General features: G+C 43.1%; 1 protein-coding gene across 5 annotated transcripts in view; it reads left to right on the forward strand.

Annotated features, from left to right (window-relative positions):
- Positions 1-9,830: 9,830 nt before the first annotated feature.
- The window catches only part of LOC148685008 (uncharacterized), a 255,411-nt gene continuing 237,732 nt past the window's right edge, over positions 9,831-27,509 (forward strand). Inside the window, exon 1 of one of the 5 annotated variants that reach the window (XM_088673840.1) lies at positions 9,831-9,999. In XM_088673840.1, coding sequence (XP_088529966.1) covers positions 9,939-9,999 — 61 coding nt within the window. In that variant the 5' untranslated portion in view covers positions 9,831-9,938. Of the gene's footprint in view, positions 10,000-10,040; positions 10,502-27,509 lie in introns of those variants that run through there. The other 4 variants (XM_088673837.1, XM_088673841.1, XM_088673836.1 and 1 more) reach the window with 4 other exon arrangements.

Consider the following 27,509-nt stretch of genomic DNA (forward strand, 5'->3'; position numbering starts at 1 on the left):
ACAGATGGTAAATTTTGCCTTCAGTTGTCAAACCACAAGGAACTTCCCAAGGAAGTTAGTGGCCTTGATTGGGCAAAACAGATGAAAGATGGACCTTAAAAAAACAAAAACCTTGGTTTTTGGAGCTGCTACTTTGATTACAGAGTGGGAGTGCTTAATTGTAATACCCACTATTGCAGACAGAGAGGGAGTGGTAAAAAGGATGCAATCAACTGCTTGTGATTTTAATCCTTGCTCATCTTGGCTTATGAAACAAAGCCAGGAAAGACTAGAATGTTCTTGCTAGAAGTTTCATTTTGTGAAGTAGTGCATTCAATGGCCTTTATTTGTTGGGTTATGATCTAGGGAAAGAGAGGAATTTAGCTGGTTCGCATTGGAACGTTAACCTGCACTTTCTAGAACTCTCTACGCAAACCAATCCTTCAACCTTCGTACATCTCTGAATTTTGTGATGCACTTCTCCTAACAAAAATGTGTATGATAAAGGGTAATGTGTCCATAAAATCCATATATGAATGAAAACAGCATACACAAATTGCATCGTACTCGAGAAAATTGATCTCAAATACAAGTGTATTAGGCAAAATCACATGCAAAGGGGTGGATATTGGGAGATGTGTTCACTAAAATACTGACAAAGTTCCATGATGACTTGGGGGGGGGGGGGAGTAATTGTAAGCTGCTGCTGAAATGTGGCAAACTGGAATTCACATTGGAAAAACAAGAAAATCTGAGAAACTGAAATAGACTAATATGTCTGGCCCCAATTGTGGCCGCAGCATAAAAACTTCCAGCTTGATTTTCTGATTTCTTACCATTACATCCATGAACATCTTATCATAGCTGCCAAGTTATCCCTTTTTTACAGGGATTTTCCCTTATGCTGAATAGGCTTCTTCGCGAGAAAAGCGAAAACTTGGCAGCTATGCCTCTTATTCCCCCCTCCCATCCAAATTGTATGTGTGGGCAGGGGATGGGGGGAGAGACTCCCTAACGGGTGAGAATTCTGGCAGCTACATCGAGAACTGGAATGAGAAATGAAATGATAATGTCTACCCATACACACTATTTTAATTAATGTAACATTTCCCCCCTTTTATGTAATTATTGATCGTAAATTACTGTAAGCTTTTCGTTTTTTAAAAAAAAATTAAAAAGAAGAAGAAGAGAAAAGGGAAAACATTTGGGCCCCTGCCAGAATGGCTTTCAACCTAGGCTTGGCAGCAAGAATGTACTCCTGGCCTTGGTAGAACTATGCATGTGGAAACTGAAAGGGAATTATTCTCTGATGCTTCTGGAGTCTGTGCTTGAAATCACTGATCATTTGTGGTGGGTTATTGATGAAGCGCACAGCACCTTGTGAACGTTCTCAGAACCACATGCGAATGGTTCTATTCATTCTTGTCAAGTGACCTGAAGAGATTGATGAGTGTCTGTTTATGATCTCATCTCAGGAGGATTCCTGTATTGTTTCGGTTCCATCTCTCTCTCCCTCTCTCTCTATCTTACAATATGTATGTGAGAATGCTGGATAAATCAGATGTGCCATTAGGATCCTGATAACGCCAAGATCTAGAGTTGTTTGGTTTATCTGTTTGTAAATCTGACCCGGGTCCTGCAGTCTCATTGCCCAAGACGCAGGGGCTTATGTTATGATGACCAGCATTATTCTACTTTTAGATGAGCAGAAGAGAATTGCTGGGAGGGGCAAAGTCAGTACGGTAGCTTCCTGACAGGTCCGTTGCTGTTGCTTACCAGGAGGGGGAAAGGCTAGGTGGTGCAGATTTGGTGTGGCGCAAATGTTCTCCTGGTGATGCATTTGCCCTGCACCAACCTCCCTGTTCCCTTGCCTCTCCTGCTAAGCAACAGTGGGACACCTGCCCAGGAAGCAAGCATAGCAGCTCCATCCAATCCAGTGAGCTGCTTCTGCAGACGAGTTACATAGGTGAGATAAGCTTCCTTGATCAAACTTTATTACACACAGGATTGGACTATGTATCATTGGACGTTACCTTTAGACCTACAGTTCTTTGGCAGGGGAGTGGGTGGCGCTGTGGTCTAGACCACTGAACCTCTTGGGCTTGCTGGTCAGAAGGTCGGTGGTTCGAATCCACGTGACGGGGTGAGCTCCTGTTGCTCTGTCCCAGCTCCTGCTAACCTAGCAGTTCGAAAGTCGAAGTAGATAAAAAGGTACCACTCTGGCGGGAAGGTAAACAGCATTTCCGTGCCCTCTGGCTTCTGTCAGGGTGTTTCATTGCACCAGAAGCGGTTTAGTCATGCTGGCCACATGACCCGGAAAGCTGTCTGTGGACAAACACTGGCTCCCTCGGCCTGAAGTGAGATGAGTGCCGCAACCCCATAGTTGCCTTTGTCTGGACTTAACCGTCCAGGTCCTTTACTTTTTTTCTTTTTCTTTTTACCTTTTACAACTCTTTGGGATTATAAACCAGAGAATCGTCATATTGAAACCGGCAGCTAAAGTGGATGTATTGAGTTCTGGTTCTGCACTACACATGGTTTAATTTTAGCTCCATGTGCTTCTGAAACACTTTGTATAAAGTGAGGCAAACAGGGAAATGCCCTTTAACTTTTCACTCTCGTTCATCCCGCATGACCCAGCGTAGAGTGAGCGAAAATATTTGCAAGACTGAAGATGCTGTTGCGAAAACATGCCAGCAAATCACATGAACTCTGTGTGCACACGCACGAAATGACTTTTTGACCAATAATACTACATTCCCTGATTTAGGTTTGCATGCTCAGTTATCTATCTTGCTGTTGCTACTCAGATTTCCTGGACATTTAGCAATTAGAAGAACACCGACAGCCTTTTGCTCTCCACCCTCTTATTTAAAGAGAAGGTTGGTAATTGAAACCTAGAGTTTTTGAGTTGAATCTGGGGCAGTGCACTAAACCACACAGCATTGATTGCTGTGTCATCATTCTTGGATTCCCATCTATTTCCTTCTGCCTACATGTTATATGTACTGATTCACTGGCTTGATGACTCTCACATCAGTCTACTGCAGTGTGTAAGAATTCACCCATTCAAGCAGTTGGCAAGAAGATAGTCTCTTTTTGATGGAGTCCTGGCGTCACTTCAAGATGGATTTAGAGGATGAGTCTATACGTTACTTGGATCCTGCATGGTACCCTACTTGTTGTCAAGTAGTGGTGTGATAGATCAGGCTCACATGCTATAAATAGTTAAAAGTGGATAACTGATGAACATTAATTGGTACTAGCTTGCAGTAGGTCTGATCAGGGACCACAGATTCAAGGTATCTTTTATGATACAAATTCATTTTACTGCTGCCTATGGCATCATATTAGAATACCACTTTCACATTACAAATACTGTGCATGAAGAGGGAATAATAAGGAGGGGGTGTGCGTATGTGAGAGAGAGAGGTGTCTGTTGGACCACTCTCGCCTATTGGGAATGGAGAGAACATATTTTGTCCTTCCTACAACAGTGCCCCCAAATGCATCATTTTATTTTTCAACTTAGAGGTATATGGAAGCAAGCAAAGGATGTCTCACGCATGTCGCAATGTTGGTAGCTGCAATCCAATATGCATTTCAACACTACACCCAGCCCAGCTAGCCTCCATCGACCTGCCTGTGGTATGACACCAGCATCGCTCTGCTGGTTTGGAGCTTCCCTTCCAGCCTCTGGATTTTTTGGCTGGGGGAAGTACCATAAGTAGGATTCCCTAGGATCTGGGAAGAGAAGGACCAGAGCTTTTTTTTTTCAACTGGAACTCACTGGAACTCAGTTCCAGCACCTCTCAAGTGGGTGCCATTGTCATTATAAAAGAACAAGGGTTCATGGTGAGTTCCGGCACCTCTTTTTCTAGAAAAATAGCACTGAGCAGGACTGTGCTGGCTCCTGAGCCAGCCTAGCTGCCATCATGTGGTGATATTGGGCCCAGTCTTGGCCAAACTGCTGCACCAGTTCCAGGCTTGAACAGAACCACCCATCCTTACCCACAGACATCCTCATGTTTACTTTATATGTCAAGAGGAAGAGGATTGTGCTGGCTGACCCAACAACCTTGGTCTCCTTATGTCCTTTGGCTCCATCCCTGGCCTCTGTGCATTGAGACAAATGTAGGATGAAGGCCAGAGTTTAAAGCTGGAACATTGGGCTTTCAGAAGGAAGTTGAAGTTGCTCCAGATTCTCTGTGAGAAATAGTGTTCCAGGCATAAGTAGCAGACACTAGCTACCGCAGCAGGAACAGATGTTTGCAGATGGTAGTCATCTGAAGTGGAGCAGGACCATACCAGAAATTCACACAGATCCACTTACTATAAAGATGATGTGTGGTTTCGTGGGTTTGATTCAAACAGAGCCACTCTAATGGCCCTCTTTGAGCAGCCTCCTCCCTACCCTAACTATACTGTCAGGAAAGGTGAACCCTTAGTACATCATAACTGGGGTCAGCCTCCAAGGCTGTCTTGAAGGCACATCTAGGTCAGTATTTCATGGGATCAGACTGTTAGTATCCATCAGTGGAAAATATCTGAACTGGTCAGCATGGCTGAAAAGGGGGACATAACATACACGCTCCCATTAATATCAAGACTGTTAGAAGCAGTTATTTCCTGGTAAACATCAAAATGTATGTACAGTTTTTCTCTTCCCGGAATATTACTTTTCAGTCCCATGTGATCTAGCCAGTTCCACTTTCAGTTCTAAAATAAATGAAACTTAACATGTACAAACAAAAACAAAAGCAAAATAAAGCTGCCAATACCTGGGAAAAAGAACAACAACAACCTCACCTTTGCTTTCTTTCAAAAGAAAGGTCTTGCTGATCACAGAAAAGTGCTTTTCATGTTAATAAGATGAAAAACAATGTTGCTTTTTCCCTAAGTGAGAGAGTAGGAGGCATTTGAGAGGTTGATTTCTCTCCCATAACACGAGTGTGTTTAAAATAGTGGCAACGTGTGCTTTATGAGGAAACGAGACGGGGCCTAAAATGCCCTTAATTTGTTTTTATAATAAATATCATTAAATGAAAATGTGAAGCCATATATTTCATATATATATTTTTCTGCTTACAGCTTCGAATGTCCCCCAAAAAAGGAGCCATTTCATGAGATGGTTGAAAATAAGCCATTGCTAACAATGAAGTCACTATTTTAAGGAAACCTGATCAACTTTCTTGGATAATTTGGGATATTGTAACAATATTTTTCAATGCAGGGGATCACTACGATCCAGGAACTTGCGTATGGAAGAAATGAAAAATGGTTACCGTGGCAGTTCCAACTGGACATGGAAAACCTGTCCCCACCTTCAACAAACTAAGCACTTAATGTTCCAAATCTATATACTATATGCAAGCTCCTTATATAGTATTAGTAATATGGTATTTGGGGTGGGGGTGGGGAATGTAACCAGAGATACAATATGAAAGGTTAATTTAAAAATGGGGTTTTTTTTGGGGGGGGAGAGAAAATACTGCATGGAAAGTAGGGCAAAGGGGTTCCCTGCTATACCTTTTTAATGAAGTCTCGGTCGTTTTGATGGCTCCTAGCCCCATTCTTCAACACTTCCACAAAAATGTCACATTCTTTATGGGGGGAAAGTGTGGAATGTGCCTTAACCACATCAAGTGCACCATTTTACAGTTCAAGTTCAATTAATTAAGCCTCTATTCTTCATGCATGACTAGCCATCTCTCACTTATAGACCTACGGCGTAGCTCGGAGGGGGCAAGTCAGGAAGCCGGTAAATAAATATATATTGAAAAGAAAAGGGAGGATTCTCTGTGTTCTTTTTTTAAAAAAAATGTTATTAAAAAAAAACCCAAACAAAATCAACACTTCTTTATATATAATAGATGCAACCCCCAAAATAGGTTATATATGTTATGGGTTTGCAAATTAGGGACAGCATATTACTGTGTCCCAATAACATGTGCTTTTGGGGGTTGGGGGAGGAGGAGGAGGAGGAATGGTTTTAATTGCAACAAACAAAGGGCAACCTCCTTTATACATGAAAAAAATCTCTGATTCTATATACTGAGGCCAGAAAGGAGGTAATCTGTGCATAACAGGATGAGTAGAATTCGCCGGCAACTCTTGGCATGGGGTGTATGAAAGAAGTGGAAATATTAATGGGACTGGTGTGTGGGTCTAAGACTTGCCCTTAAAATATCAACACGTAGCCTAAATTTGCAAGGAATTGAAAAACAAAATGATCCATGACAGAAGCCACAGAAAGAAGGGGGTTGTCTAACAGTACGTTTCTGAGCACAATTCAAAGTGTGTTACTGACCTTTAAAGCCCTAAACGGCCTCAGCCCAGTATACCAGTCTCCACCCCCATCGTTCAGCCCAGACATTGAGGTCCAGCGCTGAAGGCCTTCTGCCGGTTCCCTCACTGCGAGAAGTGAGGTTGCAGGGAACCAGGCAGAGGGCCTTCTGGGTAGTGGCGCCCGCCCTGTGGAACGCCCTCCCATCAGATGCCAAGGAAATAAACAACTCTCTGGCTTTTAGAAGACATCTGAAAGCAGCCCTGTTTAGGGAAGTTTTTATTGTTTGACGTTTTATTGTGTTTTTAATATTCTGTTGGGAGCCGCCCAGAGTGGCTGGGAAAACCCAGCCAGATGGGCAGGGTATAAATAAATTATTATATCTATTCAAACAGATTTCTTTTAAAAAAGAAACTGAAACTGAGTTCTTCATTTGCTTTTGAACATGGACATAATGGGGAAGCAAGATGATTCCTGATGGACTGTCTTCTTGTGGGTCCACCAGACATCGACAGATGGACGCCAGCAAACATGTGTGCAGACAAAATCCTTTACCGGGATTTAGTGACCCAGTGACTCAGATCTACTGCATGTGTTGGATTTTACATATGTAGGGCCTGTGTGAGATAGTGTAGTCCAAAGTTTTGGAATACAACTTCCATCATCCCCAGTCAGCATCGCCCAAAGTCAAGGATGATAGGAGTTGCGGTCCACAATATCCAGAAGGCTCCACAAAGGTTGCTCCTACCCTTGCAAACATTATCTACACATATGGAATACATATGGGAGCCCAGAGATGGAACCAGGCAAGCTGGGTGAGCAGGATAGAGCCCCTTCTCCCGTAAGGTGCAGTTTTCAACCACATAGAGCAGGCATAGGCAACCTTGGCTCTCCAGATGTTTTGGAACTACCACTCCCATGATCCCTAGCTAACAGGGCCAGTGGTCAGGGATTATGGGAGTTGTAGTTCCAACACATCTGGAGAGCCAAGGTTGCCTATGCCTGACATATAGTTTTGTGTGAATGAGACCAATGCATCTGTGTTGTTCTCAATACTTCCTGTCATTGAGGCAAACACTACACCTACTAGTGAGAATGTGTTTTGGGCAAGAGGCGGTAGGTGAAAACACTCTCATGATCTGTACCTATTTGAAGGGTTGTCCACCCCTAGTCTGGTTTATGGTTTCAACCCCCAAGAAGAGAGAACGGTGGCCTTGAGTTTGCCCATCAACAGTCTGTATCTGGGCTTAACAAGCATATGGGTAACTTGTCATAGTCTTTCCATTATGGTGGATGTATTGCATTTCTATTTAAATTTCAGTAATTATTTCTAAATTAACATCTCTCTCTCTCTCTCTCTCTCTCTCTCTCTCTCTCTCTCTCCACACACACACACACACACACACACACACATTTATGCAAATCTCTGTTCTCATTTCTCCTCTTTTTTGGCATTGTCTAAGTGGTCACCCTATCCAGTGTTCTTGTTATTCTAGGCAGTGCTGTTTTTCTAGAAAATGAAGTGCTGGAACTCACCATAAACTCCTCCCTTGAATGGCAATGGTGCCCATCTGAGAGGTGCCGGAACTGAGTTTCAGCTGAAAAATAGCCCTGGTTCTATGGTGTACTATAGAATACAGTGATACCTCGGTTTACAAACACAATTGGTTCCAGAAGTCTGTACTTAACCTGAAGCGTACTTAACCTGAAGCGAACTTTCCCATTGAAAGTAATGGAAAGTGGATTAATCCGTTCCAGACTGGTCCATGGAGTACTCAACCTGAAGCGTACTTAACCCGAGTGTAATTGGTTCCGGAAGTCCATACTTAACCTGAAGCGTACTTAACCTGAAGCGAACTTTCCCATTGAAAATAATGGAAAGTGGATTAATCCGTTCCAGACAGGTCGGCGGAGTACTTAAATTTAAAAGTACTCAAACCGAGGCGTACTTAAACCGGGGTATGACTGTATGCACCTTGTACTGAGGCATAGACATCATGGCTAGTAGCCATTGAAGTCTTTCATCTCGGTCAGTCTTTATACATTCTCCACCTATATCACATTTATCAAAATCTCTCCAGTGCCATGGATTAGTTTACAGAGCTGGAGTGGTAAAGGAGAAAGTGTTGGTCATGGGTCCACAAGAAATGGGTTCAAGTCTCCAGCAAACTATGAAACATAGTGGGAGGGCTTGAGCAAGTCAGTACAGTATTTCTTTGTCTGACAAGGTTTGCTGGTTAGGATAGTATGGATAAAACAGCCCCTTCCATACTTCCTTGAGCTCCTTGGAGGCAGGATAGGATACAACTGTGATTACGATTACATCAGCAAACCCCTAAAATATCCGGTAATATGCCTGCACTGATACGTTGGTAGCTTTATCTAGACTCCAATATGGAACAAATTAAGGAACGTACGCTTTATCGTATCATATTGGATGGTATCACAGAATGACTCAGTGTGTTCTTAAGTCGGGGGTTTGGGCTTACAGTTCATGAACTTCAGCGCCACCTGCCATACCCCTTTTGAAATCGGGGGTTTCTTTCAAAAGCAGATGGTGCTAAGATACTGTTTGTGAGTGTGTGTAAAGCAGGGAGTTTCTCCTGTTCAAATGAAAAACGTCCCAAGATAAATTGATAAATCTCTCTGGGCATACCTTGAAGAGCTATTTGGAGTCCAGCCACAGAATTTGGTTAGAATTCTTGGGGGGGGGGGGGAGTTGAGAGAATGAGAGAGAGACAGAGAGACAGAGAATAATTGGTTGTTGTTTTTTTTTTGGAATACATTGTGAGAATTAAGATTTAGCATTCCTACATCATTAGTGGGAGGTGGGGGATATTCTTTCAGTTTATCCAAGTTTATTCTGTCTCCTGTGGCTGCTGTATGTTTCCTGGCTGAGATTAACTCACTTCACAGGACATGAATATCTGGACCAAACCTCTCTCTTTTCTCTTGCTCTTTTATTTCTGTCTGCACCTCTTGGGTACTCCATAAAGTGCGTATTCAGGCTGTATCTGTTTTTAGCAACACATCCCTATTACTTGAAGCAGTAAAACCAGCCCTGTGGTTTCATAGAGGTGCATTACTAATGTCGCATCCTCCCTTTTTTGGCATGTATCACGCATAAAGAACTGCAAAGCCAGCCTGAGTTAGGATCCCTTTATAGCTTCTTATCTTCTCCAACAAGTCCCTTTAAAAAAAAAAAGGTGGCTAGGGTGGGGAAGAAGGCGCAGAGTCTAGCTGAGCGGTTTGCTCCTGCAATTCGCAAGCATACCCCCAAACGATTAAGCCGACTTAATAAAGCAACCGTTCTTGAGCTTAGCATATTTTCGCCTCTGAAGCAGTTCACTTCTTATTGCTGCTTTCTCCCCTCGTCTTCCTACAAGCAAGAGGGGGGCAAAGTGAAAGAAAAACAGATTACTGTAAATGTTGGCAGGGAATTCAATTTGCATCATTTTCTTAGAAGTCACATGATTTGGATTTCCTCTTGTTTATGATAGATTGCAATGGCCTTCCAGATGTTTTTAATTCTCAGACTTTTTTTTTAAAGGAAGGCAATATCATCACACACACACAGAGAGAGAGATGATAGATAGATGATAGATAGATATGACAATAGACAATGAATTAACATGCCACAGCAAGCCTATCAGGCTGACACATATTTCTACGGATGACCACAATGCAGCAAAGCCAGGCATTTGCCGAAGATGACCAGACAGACTGCAGGCGAAGTGAGTTGAAGTGTGTGTGGGGGGGAGTGTACTTTCAGTTCCTGTTTCCAGTTGAAATCACCATCACCGCAGCCCCGGGCCAAGCCCACAGCGCAGCTCTATTGGTCTAGGTTGCGTTCACTTCCTGCACAAACATAAACACCTCTCAGCTGTATTGTTAAGTTGAAAGAAGCAGCTTGTTGATGCGGTGCTTTCTGAAATTCGGAGCCAGGATATTGCAAGAGGGAGAGAGAGAGTGAAAGCGATGGCATTTTAACGGCTGCTCGACTGCAAAGAGTGTTTGTGCAGGAAATGCTGGAGGCCTGCCCAGTTTGCTGCGCTAGGAGCTGGAAGGAAACACAACCGGGCAAAGGGACACCTGAATGAAGCCCCGGGACTGCACACGGGGGCAAGGCAGTTAGCATAAAAGGACATTGGCCAGGCCACTGGAGGAAATTGGCAATGGACAGTGCTTGCGAACCTTTCAAAGTCCATCCTGACTCTGCCCCTCTTATCAATGCAGGTAACTTTCTGTTCTTCATAGACAAATGACAGGCTGCCTCTGACGTATATCTGCATGAATAAAGTGGGAGGAGAGGAAGACCGTATCAAAGAAAGCTCACATTGTGAATGGGGCACGGGAGGTGTTTTGTGCTTCTTAAGCAATGCCGTTTCCTTTTCTTACTACGGTTGTTAAAGGCAGAGTCTCTGGGACACTGGTGTCTGATGAAATGAATCTCTGAGTGCATGTAAGAAGAGTTTGTTATAAACTTATAAGATATTTGCTTTGGAGAACACTGGGGTCCGTCAGATACTTATAGAGCCATTAGGTGCTAATGGGGTCCCTAGAATGGTGAAGTCTGCAATGAGAAGACATATCGTGATGTCTTTCCCCGAAAGACAATTTGCCCAGCACTTCTGACCTTCCCATGCAAAACCCAGCTATGGGGTAATGTTGAATGTGTTCCCATGTGTGGTTCATGCAGGACAACCACTGCATGACAAGAAACTAGGGCCACGTTCATACCATACATTTAAAGCATTGTGGCACCACTTTAAACAGTCATGGCTTTCCCCCAAAGAATTCTGGGAGCTTCAGTTTAAGGGGTGCCATGAGTTGTTAGGAAAACCCTATTCCTTTCCCAGAGCTACAATCCCCAGAGTTCCATGCGAAGAGGGATTGGATTGCTAAACCACTCTAGGAATTGCAGCTCTGAGAGGGGAATAGGGGAAATGCTGAGGAAATGCTGGTATATCTGAAAGGGTTGGGTAAAGCTGGCCATAGTTCCAAGGTGTGATGGGACCACTCACTCTGTCAACAGCACAACCCATATAAAAAATGAAAAGGTTGATAGCAATATTTCCAAGTAGCTTTAAATATGTTTTTTGGACCTTCCAGCATGGATGTTACCATGGGATTATTGGAAGGTGAAGGAAATTATCTTACCGATGGATAACAGGAGGAATGTGAATGCATCATTAAACAATCAGAGCCAAGGAAATGACCCTTCTGTGCCCCACTTCAGCCATATGGTACCTGTAGATACTGAACATGTGGCAGCTAGCCCCACCCCCTAGTTTGGGATATTTGTGATGTGCCCCTATCATCATCATCATCATCATCATCATCATCATCATCATCAGGATGGCACCAGAGTGTATCTGTGTCAGTGTGATGGTGGCCACCAGTGTGTATACATGTTGGCCACCAGTGGTGTATACATGCATGGGGCTTCCTCCTTGTGGATGGGGACGTTGTGCAACCTGAATTTTCATCTCCATGGAGGAAGTGCTGCATGCAAACATCCAAATGTGTGTGCACAGGAACCCCTTGGTTGTTGTGTGTGTTAATGTGTAAGGTACAAGGCATGTTCTCATGAACTTCTTCACACATTGATTAACAAATGCATGAAGAGGGCTTCTGGGTCTCTAAAATCCTATACAGTGGTACCTCGACTTATGAACGGCTCGACAACCGAATTTTTCGACTTACGAATGGGGGTAATGGCCGCGCTCTTACGAATGTCCGGACATCCGGGAAAAAACCGCAGTGGTTTTAGATAGGGATTTTTTGACTTACAAATTTTTAGATATGATTGCTTCGACTTACGGATTTTTCCATTTTCAATGCATTCCTATGGGATATCGCGTTTCCAATGGCGTTTTTCGACTTACAATTTTTTTGACTTACGAAGGTGCCTTCGTAAATTCGTAAGTCGAGGCACCACTGTAGATGACTTTAAAAAAGGAACCATTTGAAAAGAAATAAAATGTGACCCATTGGTTATACCAGTTTCAAAGCATTTCTGCTGCTCCACAACACAGCAGTGTGTGTGTGTGTGTGTGTGTGTGTGTGTGTGTTTGTACTAATACATCTGCAGCAGCTGTTTCAGGTCCCCAGATGTAAATCAGCTCTGGAAGTTAGCCTGGGAAGTAATGAATACCACAGAAAATGTGATTGGTGTTCAGCTGAGAACCACAATAGCTATGGAGATACTCTTGCCATCCAAACAGAGAACCAGCAACCCAGGATAGGTGTAGATTAGTTTTTGAAAATGCTTATAAAGGTGAAGAGGATTGTATTGCTATCCAACAACAACAAAAGCAAGTTATGAGACAGAAGGAGAAATTCTGGTTGCACACCTGCATTTGGGTATGTCTGGATGTCTAGGGACACGGGTGACGCTGTGGGCTAAACCACAGAGCCTAGGGCTTGTGGATCAGAAGGTCAGCGGTTCGAATCCCCACGATGGGGTGAGCTCCCGTTTCTCGGTCCCAGCTCCTGCCAAACTAGCAGTTTGAAAGCATGTCAAAGTGCAAGCAGATAAATAGGTACCGCTACAGCGGGAAGGTAAACGGCGTTTCCGTGTGCTGCTCTGGTTCGCTAGAAGCGGCTTTGTCATGCTGGCCACATGACCTGGAAGCTGTACGCCGGCTCCCTCAGCCAATAACGCGAGATGAGCGCCGCAACCCCAGAGTCGGTCACGACTGGACCTAATGGTCAGGTGTCCCTTTACCTTTACGTTTATGGATGGTAATTATTAAAATTGTGAAGCAAGTATTTAGGAAAATTATGCAAAGCCTGTTGAAAGACAGTTTTGCAGTTATTTGTGCTGCAGGCATAATAAAATATTTGAGCCTTGTCCTACCTGTGGTGAAATGGAAAATTAGCAGCATGCTGGCATTGAAAGATAACTTAAGGAAGCAAAATATTTGGTTCCGATCTTCTGGTTGGCATTATGATATCCTAATTGACAGTCACTCGACTGGGGATGAGCATGCTATCTCTGAGGAGGCCAGAACAAATTCAAATACAGCAGCTATTCGTGTTGGATTTGAAGGCACGAAGTCACCTGCAAAGCAGATTTGAGTATTTTGATTGGGTCTCAGCAAAGTCAAAGTGAGTATTAAGGAGCAAGCAATTCATTGGGATGTTAAAGAAGGGCTGCAGCTTCTCCACCCACTATAGTCCAGCTGAGCAGCTGAGTTAATGTTGTATGTGCTGGGGAGTACGGCATTTGTTAGCAAATTACCGTGTTTCTCCAAAAATAAGCCATATCCCGAAAATATGCCATACCCCGAAAATAAGCCATAGTGATAGGCAGTTTAACCTTGTAGCTTAAACTGTACTATACTTAATAAAAAAATAAGACATCCCCTGAAAATAAGCCACCGTGTTTTTTTTGAGGAAAAATAAATATAAGACGATGTCTTATTTTTGGAGAAACACGGTAACGCCAGAGGAGAATCCATAGCTTAGTGTTTTACAGTGCTTGCTTTTCATTTAGAAGTCTCAGGTTGAACCAAAATGGTCAACACTGGGCTGGCAGTCTAGTGGCCTGACTCTGTTTAAGGTACCTTCACTTTTCCATCTTCCCCTCTCTATTAGGAAGGCCACTTGGTTGTTGCCACAAAAGACGATAGACATTCACATAACATGCTTTATATGTGTAGATGCGCGCTGAGGAATAATTACTATAATTTAGACATAATACATCAGACCAATGGGAAGGAATTTGACCAGGTGACCTGTGTGCCTGCTCAGGTGCTAACCGTCAATGGGTAGCTTCTTTGCTTTCCCTCCTTTGGACGTAAACCAGACATAGGCAGGAGAACCCTTTAAATAACAGGCAGTCCTTTGTAAAATAGGAAGCATGGATACCTTACTCTCTGCTTCCATTATCGACTCTGTGTGTGTTGTATACAAGCTGTGCAAGTGTTGTCAGGTGCAAAAGAAAGAAAGCAGGGAGGCATTGCCGAGTTTAAAACTAAAGGCGTATGTTTGGCGTGTAAATGAAAGTACTAGGTTGGCTTATATAATTGTTTAGGAAAGAGGTGCCAATTTGCCCCCAAGATTGAGGGCCCCAACATGCATCACATGTATGTGATGTCACTTACATGACGTCGTGACACCTGGAGGAGCCAGTCACTGAAGCTGCAATTTTTGCTGTGCAATGAGCACTGGGGCCCCCCAATATTGGTGTGTGTGTGTGTGTGTGTCCAGCCCCTTTCCAACAAATATTGAGGGGGGGGCGAAGACACCTCAGCACCCCTACAGTTGGAGTGTGTGTCTGCTTTGCTTTGGTCATGCTAAGCTAGTCTGCTGCCCTCCAGTGTGATGGATGTTCCCAGTATTAAAGTAGGACTTGGTTGTCATGGAGAAGGGGGCAGCATTTCATCTTTTGTCTCAGGGAGAACCATACCTTGGTGCCTGAGGGAAGAAGCAGAAATCCTTGAGGTGCCTGAGATAGGGTGGTTCCTGAGAAGTCTAAGAAAGGGGAAGTCACTGAGAAATGTGGACCTTGCACTCTTTTGAACCCCTGTCCTGAGGGGAAGTGGCTTAAGAAAGTCTTTGCCAACCTGGTACTGCCCAAATGTTGCTGAATGACAACTCTCATCGTCTGCGACCATTGGCTGTGCTTGTTGAGACTCAGGGCCGTCTTAAGCCCATCCAGCGTCCTGGCACTAGGTCCCTCCAGCGCCCCCCTCCAGAGCCTCTCCAAGGGCCCGGGAGTGCTAAGCGGACTGCAGCAGCAGCAGGAGGCCACCTCCGAGGACTCTGCGCTGCGCCTCCTTCTCGTTTCCCCAGCGCTGGGTTCCACTCAGTCAAGCTTCGCCACCAGCGCACGCACCGCGGGACCAGCAAGAGCTGCTTGGGTGCTGTGCGCGCGCTGGTGGCGAAGCTCGACTGAGCGGAACCCAGCGCTGGGGAAACGAGAAGGAGGCGTAGCGCGGAGTCCTCGGAGGAGCGCAGTCCTGGCCAGATCTCCGGAACCCTGCGCTCACTTGGCGCCCTTCCAGCACCCTCCAGCGCCCGGTGCTGTGGTTCTCCGCGCCACTAGCCTCTATGGCTAGGACGGGCCTGTTGAGACTTATGGGACTTGTAGTCCAAACCATCTGGAGGGCACCAGCCTGACAAAGGCTGGATTTGGGTGCTGCTATCAGGAGGGTGTCAGGAGAAGGCTATCTCCCCGCAAACCTGTAGGAGATTTCTGAAAAGAACCATGGATTCCGTGGAAAGGGCTGAACCGATTACCAGCCTCTGCTTGCAGCATCGCATCATGGCCGCTACCCACTTCTCAAGAAGTGGACACAGATCTTTTCAAGGAAGCCGAGTCTCTTTTTGTGAAGTAGGTGGGGCAACCTCATTTGATGAAGGCGCCTTCATCAAAGGAGAGCTGTGCTGCCATCACATTTCCTGGTAATGTGTAGAAGATTAAATTTACCCTCCCTGAGAAAATGAACGCTATAAATGTCATGGGTGAGGAAGGGATGCAATGATGATTTCAAGCATTAACCAGATCTTCATCAGAAGTGATGGCAATGGATATATATTTATTAAAGCAGAAGCTGTAAATAATGCTTAGTGAACTGGCTTCTGATACGATACTTCCCACTTCTTGAGAAGTGGATGACATTGAGTACTGCGTACTGTGTACTCACACTGAGGAAGTTTAGCGTTCCTGCACGGCATAAGATATTTCGGCAGGGATACCTGTGGGAGTAATGTCATCCTCCTCCCCTCACAATTCATGCCACCCCTGAGAATAGGGGCAGGGGGATTTGTGGGAAACTAGCTAACGCATCCATCAAAGAATATTTATTTGTTCATTAATTTATTTTATGAACATTGCACAAGTTATACACAACGCTATTTTACTGATCACCTTTTGTTCAGAGTTTACAGCCCATGACTTGGTAGGAAGTGTAGATCTGCCTGGTTTTGCTCTGCATTTGGTATTGCACTGCAGCTGATTGGGGAAAAAAATAAATTGGAAAAGCAAAGCATGTTATTTAATTTCTGGTTGAGTCCATAATTCTAATGATTTTTTTCTTCTTCTTTAAAATAAAGAAATGATTTACAAAGGGGTCGATTGGAGGGTAGAAAGAGAGAAAAGTCTCCACTTCCTCCCTGTTCAATTAAGTCCATCATTCTGAAGTAAGCTGAAGGGCAAAGTATTCCTATGAAATTCATTTCTGAATTGTGGTCAATAGTTCTAGTGTGGGCAGCATGCAGTTAAAAGTGTAGACTCAACAGTAGTGCAATGGCAGGACACATGGTCCCTAACCCATTCTCTGGTATCTCAAGTTCATGGACAGTAAAACTGGGAAAGATCACTGCCTATGACCTTGGAATGTCATTTCCAGAACTAAATGAACCAATTCTCTGACCTTCAGTGTAAGTGAAAACATGCCAAGTGCTAGATAGACAAAATAGGCTCTTTCTGAAGGCAGCCCTGTTTAGGGAGGCTTTTAATGTTTAATAGAAATCCAGCCATTATTATTATTATTATTATTATTATTATTATTATTATTATTATTATTTCTGGTTCATGCCACTTTTGTAGGCCAGAAGTTCATTATGCCCTGTTTCCACCTTAACCAGCAATTAAACTCACCTTTGTGCACACAAACACCATATTTAAATATGTATTTTCAACATATTTTCACTCAAAGTGTGAAAGTTTCTGAAATGCATTTTGACTGTTAGACCGTTCGGAGATGTGCAAAGTATAGTGGACTGTTGAGTTCTGATCCACACATTAGTTTGGGGAGTGCAGATCAGGTCAGTTTGTATCAGAATTTGCAAAGATGGAATTCCTCGAACGCATCCCTCATATTGGTTGTTGTAAAACACCGTCATCTCATCGGACAGATGTAGTTTTTGTGGACCAAGCTGGGAGAGTTTCCTCCTGCTGCTCTATGCATTTCTGAAGGGAGAAGGAGGTAGCTACCCTCATGACTTCATGACCAAGATGGCATGGCAGTGGTGGGCGCTCAGAGGCTTCATAGATGCAGGGGGGAGGGATATGCCCATTGGCAACCTGTTGGCATTAGGGCAGTTACCCTTCCTTCTCATCCTGGAAAGTGCATGAATTGAGGGTGAATGAATATACAGAGCACCACTTCAGTCTGCTGCCAGATTGATCATTTGCTGAACGTAGCAACTCCAGGTTGACTATGTTCACAGCTTTCCAGCCACACTGAACAACACTGTTGAATCTGACTTCCACCCAAGGCCTCAGTTAGGATGCCGGGAGTTCACATGCTTCCCTTGCCCACAATCCTCCAACATATTATTTATTATGTTGTCTTTTCCTAACTCCCATATCAAATGATTGCTTTCAAGAGAAAGATTTATTTAAATTCCTAAAGTGAAGTGTCCTTCTAATGCAAACTCTGATCCTGCTTCTTCTAGCAGTTACTGCAGTAACTCAATAGCTCTTTGCTTTCTTTCCCCTAGTTCTTAAATGTTTCCCTTCCTCTTTCCCTTGTGGGATAGGTGAGAAAAGCAGTTGCCTCCACTGCTCATTGCATCACACACACCCCTCCAAAAAATTGATGACTATTCTTATAATTTTGAATCCCAGCCCAGTTGGTGGTTCCTGGATTTCAGGCACCGAATATGAGTTCAACCCTTCTAAATCAATCACTCTGGAAAAATATTTATGTCAAAAGGAAATATTTTATTGGCATTAAGGACTTCCTGATTATTATTATTATTATTATTATTATTATTATTATTATTATTATTATTTTAAGATTCAGTGTGTATTGTGTGAGAAGTGAACACTGGCATAAATGGATTTAATATGTAGAAAAATATTAAGCCAGCAATAGTGCCTTTTCTGCTGGGGCGACTTTACCTTAAGGTAGAATGCAACTGTTGCTTCAGGCCACAGATCGGGAATGCAAATTTAGGGATGGATGAATCTATCAGGTTGGTTTCTCTAAGTTTTTCACTTGGCCGGTTTTAAACTTGGTTGTCCACATTCCCATATAAGTCTGCATTTTTGTTGTTGTTGTTGTTGTTGTTGTTATATACTGAATTTATATACCGCCCTATACCCTCAGGTCTCAGGATGGTCCTCAAGAAAATTCACCAGCATTTCAGTTCAAATTTATCCCAATACGTATATATGTTTTTGTATACAAATGGATCCTGAGGCAAGTTTACAATCAATCAATAATAACAACATGATAAAACATAATGGAACATCACAAATGCAGCAAAAACCATGTAGAACAATTAACAAATCAGTGAAACCATTACAATCTATAAAACACTGTCAAAAAAGCGACAACTAAAAATTAAGCTAAACATCACATTTAAAGCAAAAGTCCTGTTATATGTTTAACAAATCAATTCAGCATTTATAATCTATAAAACAATGTTAACAACATTAACAAAATAGCAAAAAAAACTAAGCACTGTTAAGTTCATGCACACACTGTCCACATACCCTATGACTCATAATCTTTCGCTGTATTCAGCTCATTAAAGTACCCATAATGCCCGTGGCAGCAACTTGCTTCCAAGTTATAATAGTAATACAGAATACCAAATAATACCCCTCCCCAATTATCCCGCTGTGAAGGGAAGATTCTTTTTCATCCATAGCCTTCTGCACACATGGATCCTATATGAAGGATTGTACACACATGGATCCTGTTTGCTGCTGCTACCCAGCCCTAACCTCCATGACTTGACTATAACTTCTGCATGGCGGCCTAAACCCCAGTGCATGCTGGTTATAAACACGTGCCTCATATTTTTTGAAGATTCCATGTCCAGAGCCTACATGCCTGCGGGTACATTTTGGCCCAGTTTGACCATTCTGCATCGGACTATATTGTTATTTGAAGATAATAGCATGAAACTCTATAGTTTCTTGGCTCAAATGGAATCATAGAGTTGGAAAGGACCCAATGGTCATCTAGTCCAACCCTCTGCAATGTCAGAATCTCAACTCAAGCATGCCTGACAGATGGCCACCCAACCTCTGCTTAAAAACTTCCAAGCAAGGAGAGTCCACAACCTCCTGAGGGTGACCGTCTCACTGTCGGACAGCTCTGACGGTCAAAAACCTTTCCGTATGTTGAGTTGGAATCTCCTTTCTTGTTACTTGAAGCCATTGGTTTGAGTCCTGCCCTCCAGTAGAGGCTAGGACTCGAACCAATGTAAATATTTTAACAAATAAAAATTAGAAATAACTTCAGCTGGGTTTTCATTTCATTGCAGTAGGCCTCCCCCCCCCAAAAAAAATGCAAAGCTGAAAAAAAGCTTAGCAAGGCGTGATGAAAAAGCACAGGTTCCGGGTGCTATTTAGCAGTCAAGCATCCTTGACATATGTCACGGTGGAAGGGGAGTGGGACAAAAGAGAGATTAGGCGCTGCTAAAAACCAGACAAATTGTTACATTGAGGGCGGGGAGAGAGAATTAAAGGGGCGTTTGAAAATGTGACGCACTATGTGGACAGTCTGTTTGGATGGATACAGGTGGCAGCAGACAGACTGTTTATACAGTGATATGGGCAGGATGTATCTGGAAGGAACTCTGCCTTCAAACAATCAAATGGCAATAAAATGGGTGTTGCTGTGGCTTGGAAAACAATTTCTGAGGAAAGATAATGGAAGGAGAATGGCATTATTATTATTTTTTTAAAAAAGAGGAGCAAATAATTTACGTCACCCATCCTTTGCTCCAGATCAGTTCCCATGCAGGAGTTTTCTGCTGCCCCAGAGGGTAAGACCCAAACCAATGGATTCAAGTTATAAGGAAGGAGATTCTGACTAAACATCAGGAGGAACTTCCTGAGCGTAAGAGCTGGGCGGTGGCTGGTCTTCAACATCACAATATATCACAAGCTAAATATTGCGATATATCAATATATTCCAATGTCTGAAATAAGGATGGAGCTGTGTAGAGGCATTGGCTGGCTTCACCGTTTTTCCTGCATTGTGATTTTTGATGGCGCCTGCTCTCGTGATTCGCTCTCCCCTATCTAAATGAGGAGGAGAGGTAAGCCAGCAGCGTTAACAGATGCTGCAGGAATCGAGAGAAGCGTTGGCTGGCTTCACGGTTTCCCCCACATTGTGATTTTTGCATAGCACACACTCTCACACATCATAATTCACAATAGATTGACAGGTATCACAATATGGGCTTCAAACAGGTTTTGGATGATATATCAATATATTGTCTAGTGCAGTGTTTCCCAACCTTGTGCCTCCAGCTGTTTTCGGACTACAATTCCCATCATTCCTGACCACTGGTCTTGCTAGCTAGGGATGATGGGAGTTGTAGTCCCAAAACATCTGGAGGCACAAGGTTGGGAAACACTGGTCTAGTGGGACGGACTCCCTCAGGAGGTTGTGGACTCTTCTTCCTTGGAGGTTTTCATGCAAAGGTTGAATGGTCATTGATGCTTTAGTTGAAATTGGACTAGATAGATAACCCTCAGAGGTCCTTTCCAAGGTTTGCAACTCTGTGATTCTATGACTTTTGAAAACTCACTTCAAATCCAAGTCTAATATATTATCTAACTGTCATTATGAAATACCTGCAAAGCTCAAACCTATCTATCCATAAACAAAAAATATTCGCATCCAAGTAAATCCAAATGTACAAAATAAATTAAAATGAAGTCTTAACGTTTAGATTAAGGTTCTGTTTTGTATGGAAGGCTGCCATCCTATACATGCTTACCTGAAAGTAATCCCAACTGAACACAATGGGGAGATACATAGGATTGTGCTGTTAATCATAATTTATGAGGGGAAATGCATGTAAAAATTTGAAACGACTGATTGCTTTTTTTGCAGTCAAACCGTATTAGCAGAAAGGGGGAACGTGGCTACTGAGTAAACAGTTGGAGCATTTATTGACCAGTAAAGATGTCAGTTTTTCATAAATTGGAAGATAATTAAAGGAACCATTTCTAGAATGAAGGAATAGGCCTTTCTTAACATCTCACAAGTGCTGAGAAAGCAAAGCCTGTGAAGCCTTTTTTTGCTTTGAATTCACTTAGCTCTTACAGTAATACTGTAGTTAATGATTTCTGGAAAGTGGATCCCTGTTTGAATGAATATGTTTTTGCTCTAAACATTGAGAAATCACAGGTATGTATTGCAAGCAGTGGGTGAGCCAACTAAGTCTGCCGAAAATAGCTCTTTAGTGAGTAATGCGAAGGAAAGGAGACCCTTTCTTCCCTCCAAAGCTGGAAGCGTTCGTGTATATTTCTTACTCACTGACATATTTAGCATGCAAATTATAGCAGTCCCTTTTTACACTTTGAATTTCATTTGATAAATGCCATACATTATGCACTTTGTAGTAACTTCCTAAATTTAGTTCCCAAGAATCATTCTCCCTGAGTTTGCAACAAAGAAATGCGAATGTTTAAGTGGTGTGTAAATAAATGAAAAGAATAATAAAAATAAATAAATAAAACAACTAATAATAATAATTATCCCCAGTCACTCTGGGCGGCTTCCAGCAGAACATTAAAATACAATAATTCAACAAATATTAAAAGCTTCCCTAAACAGATGTCTTCTAAAAGTCAGATAGCTGTTCATTTCCTTGACATCTGCTGGGAGGGCGTTCCACAGGGCGGGCACCACTACCAAGAAGGCCCTCTGCCTGGTTCCCTGTAACTCCACTTCTCTCAGGGAGGGAACCACCAGAAGGCCCTCAGTGCTGGACCTCAGTAAGTGATGGGGGTGGAGACGCTCCTCCTTCAGGTATACTGGGCTGAGGCTGTTTAAGGCTTTAAAGGTCAGCACCAAGACTTTGAATTGTGCTCGGAAACGTACTGGGAGCCAATGTAGATCCTTGAGTACCAGTGTTATATGGTCTTGGCGGCCTCTCCCAGTCACCAGTCTAGCTGCCCCATTCTGGATTAGTTGTAGTTTCTGGGTCACCTTTAAAGGTAGCCCCACATAGAGCAAACATTTAAATATGGGGGGGGGGAATCCTTAGAAGTTAATTTGTGCTATATATAACCTATAGGTTCAGACAGTATTTAATCATAATCCCTAACCTTATTTCATACCAGCACCCCTGAGAACAGTGGATGACATAGGAGCCAATTCCTAGTGACTGAGATGTCTTTGGCCTCCCCAATAAAATATTTGAGGGGGCCTCCCCCTGCAGGTTGATTCAAATGGTGTGTGTGCACTGCTTCTTGTGGTCAGTTATGCGGGGTGGGCCCCCCCTAAATGGCCTCGGTCCAGTATACCTGAAGGAGCGTCTCCACCCCCATCGTTCTGCCCGGACACTGAGGTCCAGTACCGAGGGCCTTCTGGCGGTTCCCTCGTTGCGAGAAGCCAAGTTGCAGGGAACCAGGCAAAGGGCCTTCTTGGTGGTGGCGCCCGCCCTGTGGAACACCCTCCCAAAAGTTGCATACCCTCCAACATTTCTCTGATGAAAATCGGGACATCCTATTCCATAATAACAATAATAATTTTATTATTTATACCCCACCTATCTGACTGGGTTGCTCCAGCCCCTATGGGTGGCTTCCAACATATATAAAAACATAATAAAACATTAAATATTAAAAAGCTTCCCTATACAGGGCTGCCTTCAGATGTCTTCTAATGGTTGCATAGGTACTTATCTCCTTGTCTAGAGGGGGGGGGTGTCACATAACTCCATGCCCTCCAACATTTCTCCAATGAAAATAGGGACGTCCGAAGGAAAACTGGGACATTCCGGGATCAAATCAGAAACTGGGATGGCCTTTTTAAATCCAGAACTGTCCCTGGAAAATGGGGACACTTGGATTTCCATAGGTCTCCATAGCCTGCCTCTCCAATTAATTTGGATCACTCAGAATGGATCACAACAATTACGCACAAGACACGCCTATAGACAAAATAAAACATCATAAAAGCAGAAACAGGAACAGCAGATAAAACCGTGGTCTGTAGTTATAGTCTCTGCAAATGGAAAAGAAAAATACATTTTTGCCATATCAGTAAAGAATTGCATAGGTCACATAAACCACTGTCTACATTTCTAATGCTTCTGCATATCGCACTGAATTTTAAGTGAGTGGCCAAGGCAGCAAAAGTTGCATCAGGATGAAAGATCTTTCGATTCTTTACTCTTTTGCCTCCCACCGTTAAAATATTTGGATATTTCCCTCTCACTGTTACACACTTCATTGTTGATAATTGATTAAGAGTGGATGAGGATATTAGTGGATATCAACTAAAACACTTACCAGTTTTTCAAAGAGAGTTGACGGAAAGGGTAGATTTTCTCGATAATCCTTTTAAAATTAAAATACAACACGGGTACATTATGGTTAAGGGACATTAAGGGTTTTACTGAAACTAGTTCAAGCTGGGCAATTCAAAGAGCAGCTGCAACTGGGAAGTTAACTTCCTTCAGAAAATGTGCATATTGCCACCATTGCTGGAGGAAACCCAAAAGGTGGAAAGGTCATTTTTGTCCTGATAACATCACATTTTTTCTATGATTATGGAAGTATGCCGCAGATTTAGACCAGTGTTCCCCAAATTTCTGATGGCTGAGGCAATATGTACATACATACATGCCCACACTATGGAGAAGGATCTGTGAATTTTGGTTTTCTCACTCTCTGTCATTTTTCTAATCTTAAATTCAGTTATCAACATTTATCATAATGTGGCTTTCAAATAAGGAAAAAATCCTTATGGGATTTCCACCAGCATTTTAGTATGAATTTATCCTAATAAATACATTTTTATATACAGTTTTGACTGATGTACACATTTTTGCAAGCAGTTTCCCCCTTATATAATGAATTTTGTACACATTGAAAACTACACCGCAAAATTCAGCTAAATGCGAATTTCAACAGTTAGCTGTGGTTGTTGTGTTTGCATGTTTCCCCACAGAAAGTGCAAATTTGATAGATTTGGCTTTAAATGTGTTCTGAATCAAGTTTCTCCTCCATTCCTAACACACACTCCCTCACACACACACATGCATATTTAAATTATAGGCGGAATTAATTCTTAAACCCCAAAGGGTTGAAAAGAGGCAGCCTTCTCCCAGAGCAGATCCAGGGAAGTAGCTTTGTGAGCTTGTTGTTGCAAAGAGTTGTGTAGCTCCACAGACTACCAAATTTATTATGACATGGGGTTTTGTGGCCCAAACCCCATGAAATCTGGTGTATGTATCCGATGAAGCAGACTGATCACCACAGAAGCTAATCCCACAATTAATTTAGTAGGGTGCTTCCATGCAGGTATCTATTGCAGGATTGATGCTCCTCATCCATGCATTATTATTTTTTAAAAAAAGAATAGCACCCATGCACCATTTCAATCAAAATTCCATCGTTCCCCCCCCCTTTATTCCATATTTACCCTTTCCACAGGGAAAAATAATAATCTGATCAATTTTAACATCCTGTTGCCAAGGACCCATTTGCGATATCTGAAAGACCCATTTATAACATTATGGTTCTCCCCCCCCCCTGGAAGCCCCCTATAGCTTTAAGGTGCCACGGGAGTCTTTCTTGATTTACCCCCAGAGCAGTGATTCATGCTTAGCTTCCTGCTGTCCCTGTTATTTAGGACCAGTTCTAGTTTTGTGGTATCTGTCCCAATGAATCAGTCTCCCTGTTTCATCTCTATTTTTAGAGGGGTGCAAGGCCTCGAGATTTGCCTTGTATCTGTTAGAAAGAAAGAAAGTAAAGATCTGTTTCTGAGCCTCTCTGCGCTATGTCTGCTTTGTTCTGTGTTCCAGGTTCTCAGCTGCTGTGCGTAAAGACAAATCTCTATGGTCCCTTTTCAGTATAATGGGGAATCTAAAAAAATAATAATCTGTTAACTATTGAGCAAGGTGGAATGAAATATATATGCATATACAAAAGCCCCTCCTGTATAACTGCAAACAAGTAGGCTCAGGGGTTTTGTGGGGGGAAGTAAAGGGATTTTCTTCCCTCCATAGTCCATGAAGTGGGTTGGAGAGAGGGTTTGTCTCTTTTTGTCCCTTAAAATAATGATGAGGTGCCCAGTGAGAATAGCTAGGTGCTCTGTTTTACAGAGGACTGTTCTCTAGCTGAAAGAGTCCACTAGACTGGTTGATTGTATTTTTTGTGCTGCTTTCCTTTCAAATGAACCCCAAAGCAGCTTACAAACAACAAATAACAACAACATAATAGAACATCGGACCCAGGTGGCGCTGTGGACCCAGGTGGCGCTGTGGTTTAACCACTGAGCCTAGGGCTTGCTGATCAGAAGGTCGGCGGTTCGAATCCCTGTGACGGGGTGAGCTCCCGTTGCTCGGTCCCAGCTCCTGCCAACCTAGCAGTTCGAAAGCACGTCAAAATGCAGGTAGATAAATAGGAACCGCTACAGCGGGAAGGTAAACAGCATTTCCATGTGCTGCTCTGGTTTGCCAGAAGCGGCTTTGTCATGCTGGCCACATGACCAGGAAGCTATACGCCGGCTCCCTTGGCCAATAATGCGAGATGAGCGCACAACCCCAGAGTCGGTCACAACTGGACCTAATGGTCAGGGGTCCCTTTACCTTTAATAGAACATCACGAGCACAGCATAAAGCATATGATATAATTAACACATCATCAGTAAGATAGTTGCAATCTATAAAATACTATCAACACACCGGCAACTAAGATATTAGCTAAACATCACGAATGGGGCACAAGTCATTTAATGATGAACAAATCAATAAGGCATTTATAATCTATAAAGCAATGTTAATGAAACAGCAACTTAAAAAAAATAAGGCAGCACAACCAGTTCCTCTGCACTGGGTGCTGGGCAGAGGGTCCCCGTAAGCACTTTGCCATCTACAGGAAGGAGGCGTTATGGCTTTGACAGGGTCCTAGAGTCCTTCTGTCTCCTTTCCAAAGCCTAGTTAGTGCTTGCCCAGCTTTGGGAATCAGGTAGGCGGGCTCTAGGAGCCCTCGTGCCTCCTTCTTGAAGCCTGGTACAGCGCGAGGGCTGGGGGTAGGGTTGCCAGACTCAATAGAGGACAGGACTTCTGTGTCTTTAATTGCCCTGCTCTCTTTTGAGTCTGGAAACCTGAAAGAGAAACCAGCAGACCCTTTGTTTAATTTCCAAGCAAAGGGTCTGCTGGTTTCTCTTTAAGGTTTCCAGGCTCAAAAGAGAGCAGGGCAATTAAAGGCACAGAAGTCCTGTCCTCTATTGAGTCTGGCAACCCTAGCTGAGGGGCTCGCCAAATTTTGGTTTAGCTCAGGGCACCATAGTTCCACCCAGTATCAAAATGCTTAGATGGGCCTCAAGTTTTGCAGAAGTACAAAAAACCCTGTTATATTTTAATGTTTTTGTAGTGTTAGACTTGTTTTAGAGGGGGGATATTCAACAGTGCAGTCAAAACCTAGAGGAACATATAAAGAACAAAAGAGAAAGGCTGAGACCTTTTCTTTACAGTGCACATAAACTCATGGTAGGAAGCCAGTTGTCTACCCAAGTCATCACTGCCAGATCAGATGCATATATGGCCCCAAATATGGGCTCTATGGGTATGTCCTTAGTATAAATTCCTCCCTACTGGCCGTGTTCACATTTCTGCAAAGAATGAGTCTTGGTCTTGTTGTTCAGGAACATGCCACCCATAAGAATGAGCATCAATGAGTCACCTCATTCGATAGCAATTTGGAATGTTTACCAATTGTTGCCCGGGATAATTTGCTGCCTAGAAGTATATATGGTACACATTTTACAGTGAACTGTAGGAGGCCTATATGAATGCCTTAATTGAATAACTGGTGCAATTAACTGATCAATGGCTTAAGTGTATAATAAGTATATATGGTACATTTGGAGCATACCGTGACAGGCATGAATGCCTTAATTGAATAGCTAGTGCAATTAACTGATCAATGGCTTAAGTGCATATTAAGTATAGAGGTGTGTTAATCAAAGAGTCCAAGTTCCTGGATGTTCCTGTTCCTCCACTTTCCTAATTCTGCTCTTTACACACCAGCAACCATTATACACATAGTAATGCACCTATTAAATCAGCGGAGGTGGAGAGCGGAGAACAGAGAAGGCATTTGTTTAGCTAGAACATTAAAGAAGCCAAATATTGCAGGCTGTCTTTTTCTTTCTGCAGAAGAAGGAGACAGCTGGAGCAGAAGGGCGGGAGGTACCTTCACTGTGCGGCATAGCAGAAGTTCTCCGGAGAGCAAAGGCCTTTGTTTCTGGCAGTGTACAGTCATACCTTGAAAGTCGAACGCAATCCGTTCCGGAAGTTC

Source organism: Zootoca vivipara, chromosome 7 (assembly GCF_965207765.1).
Source record: "Zootoca vivipara chromosome 7, rZooViv2.hap1.1, whole genome shotgun sequence".
Classification (NCBI taxonomy): domain Eukaryota; kingdom Metazoa; phylum Chordata; class Lepidosauria; order Squamata; family Lacertidae; genus Zootoca; species Zootoca vivipara.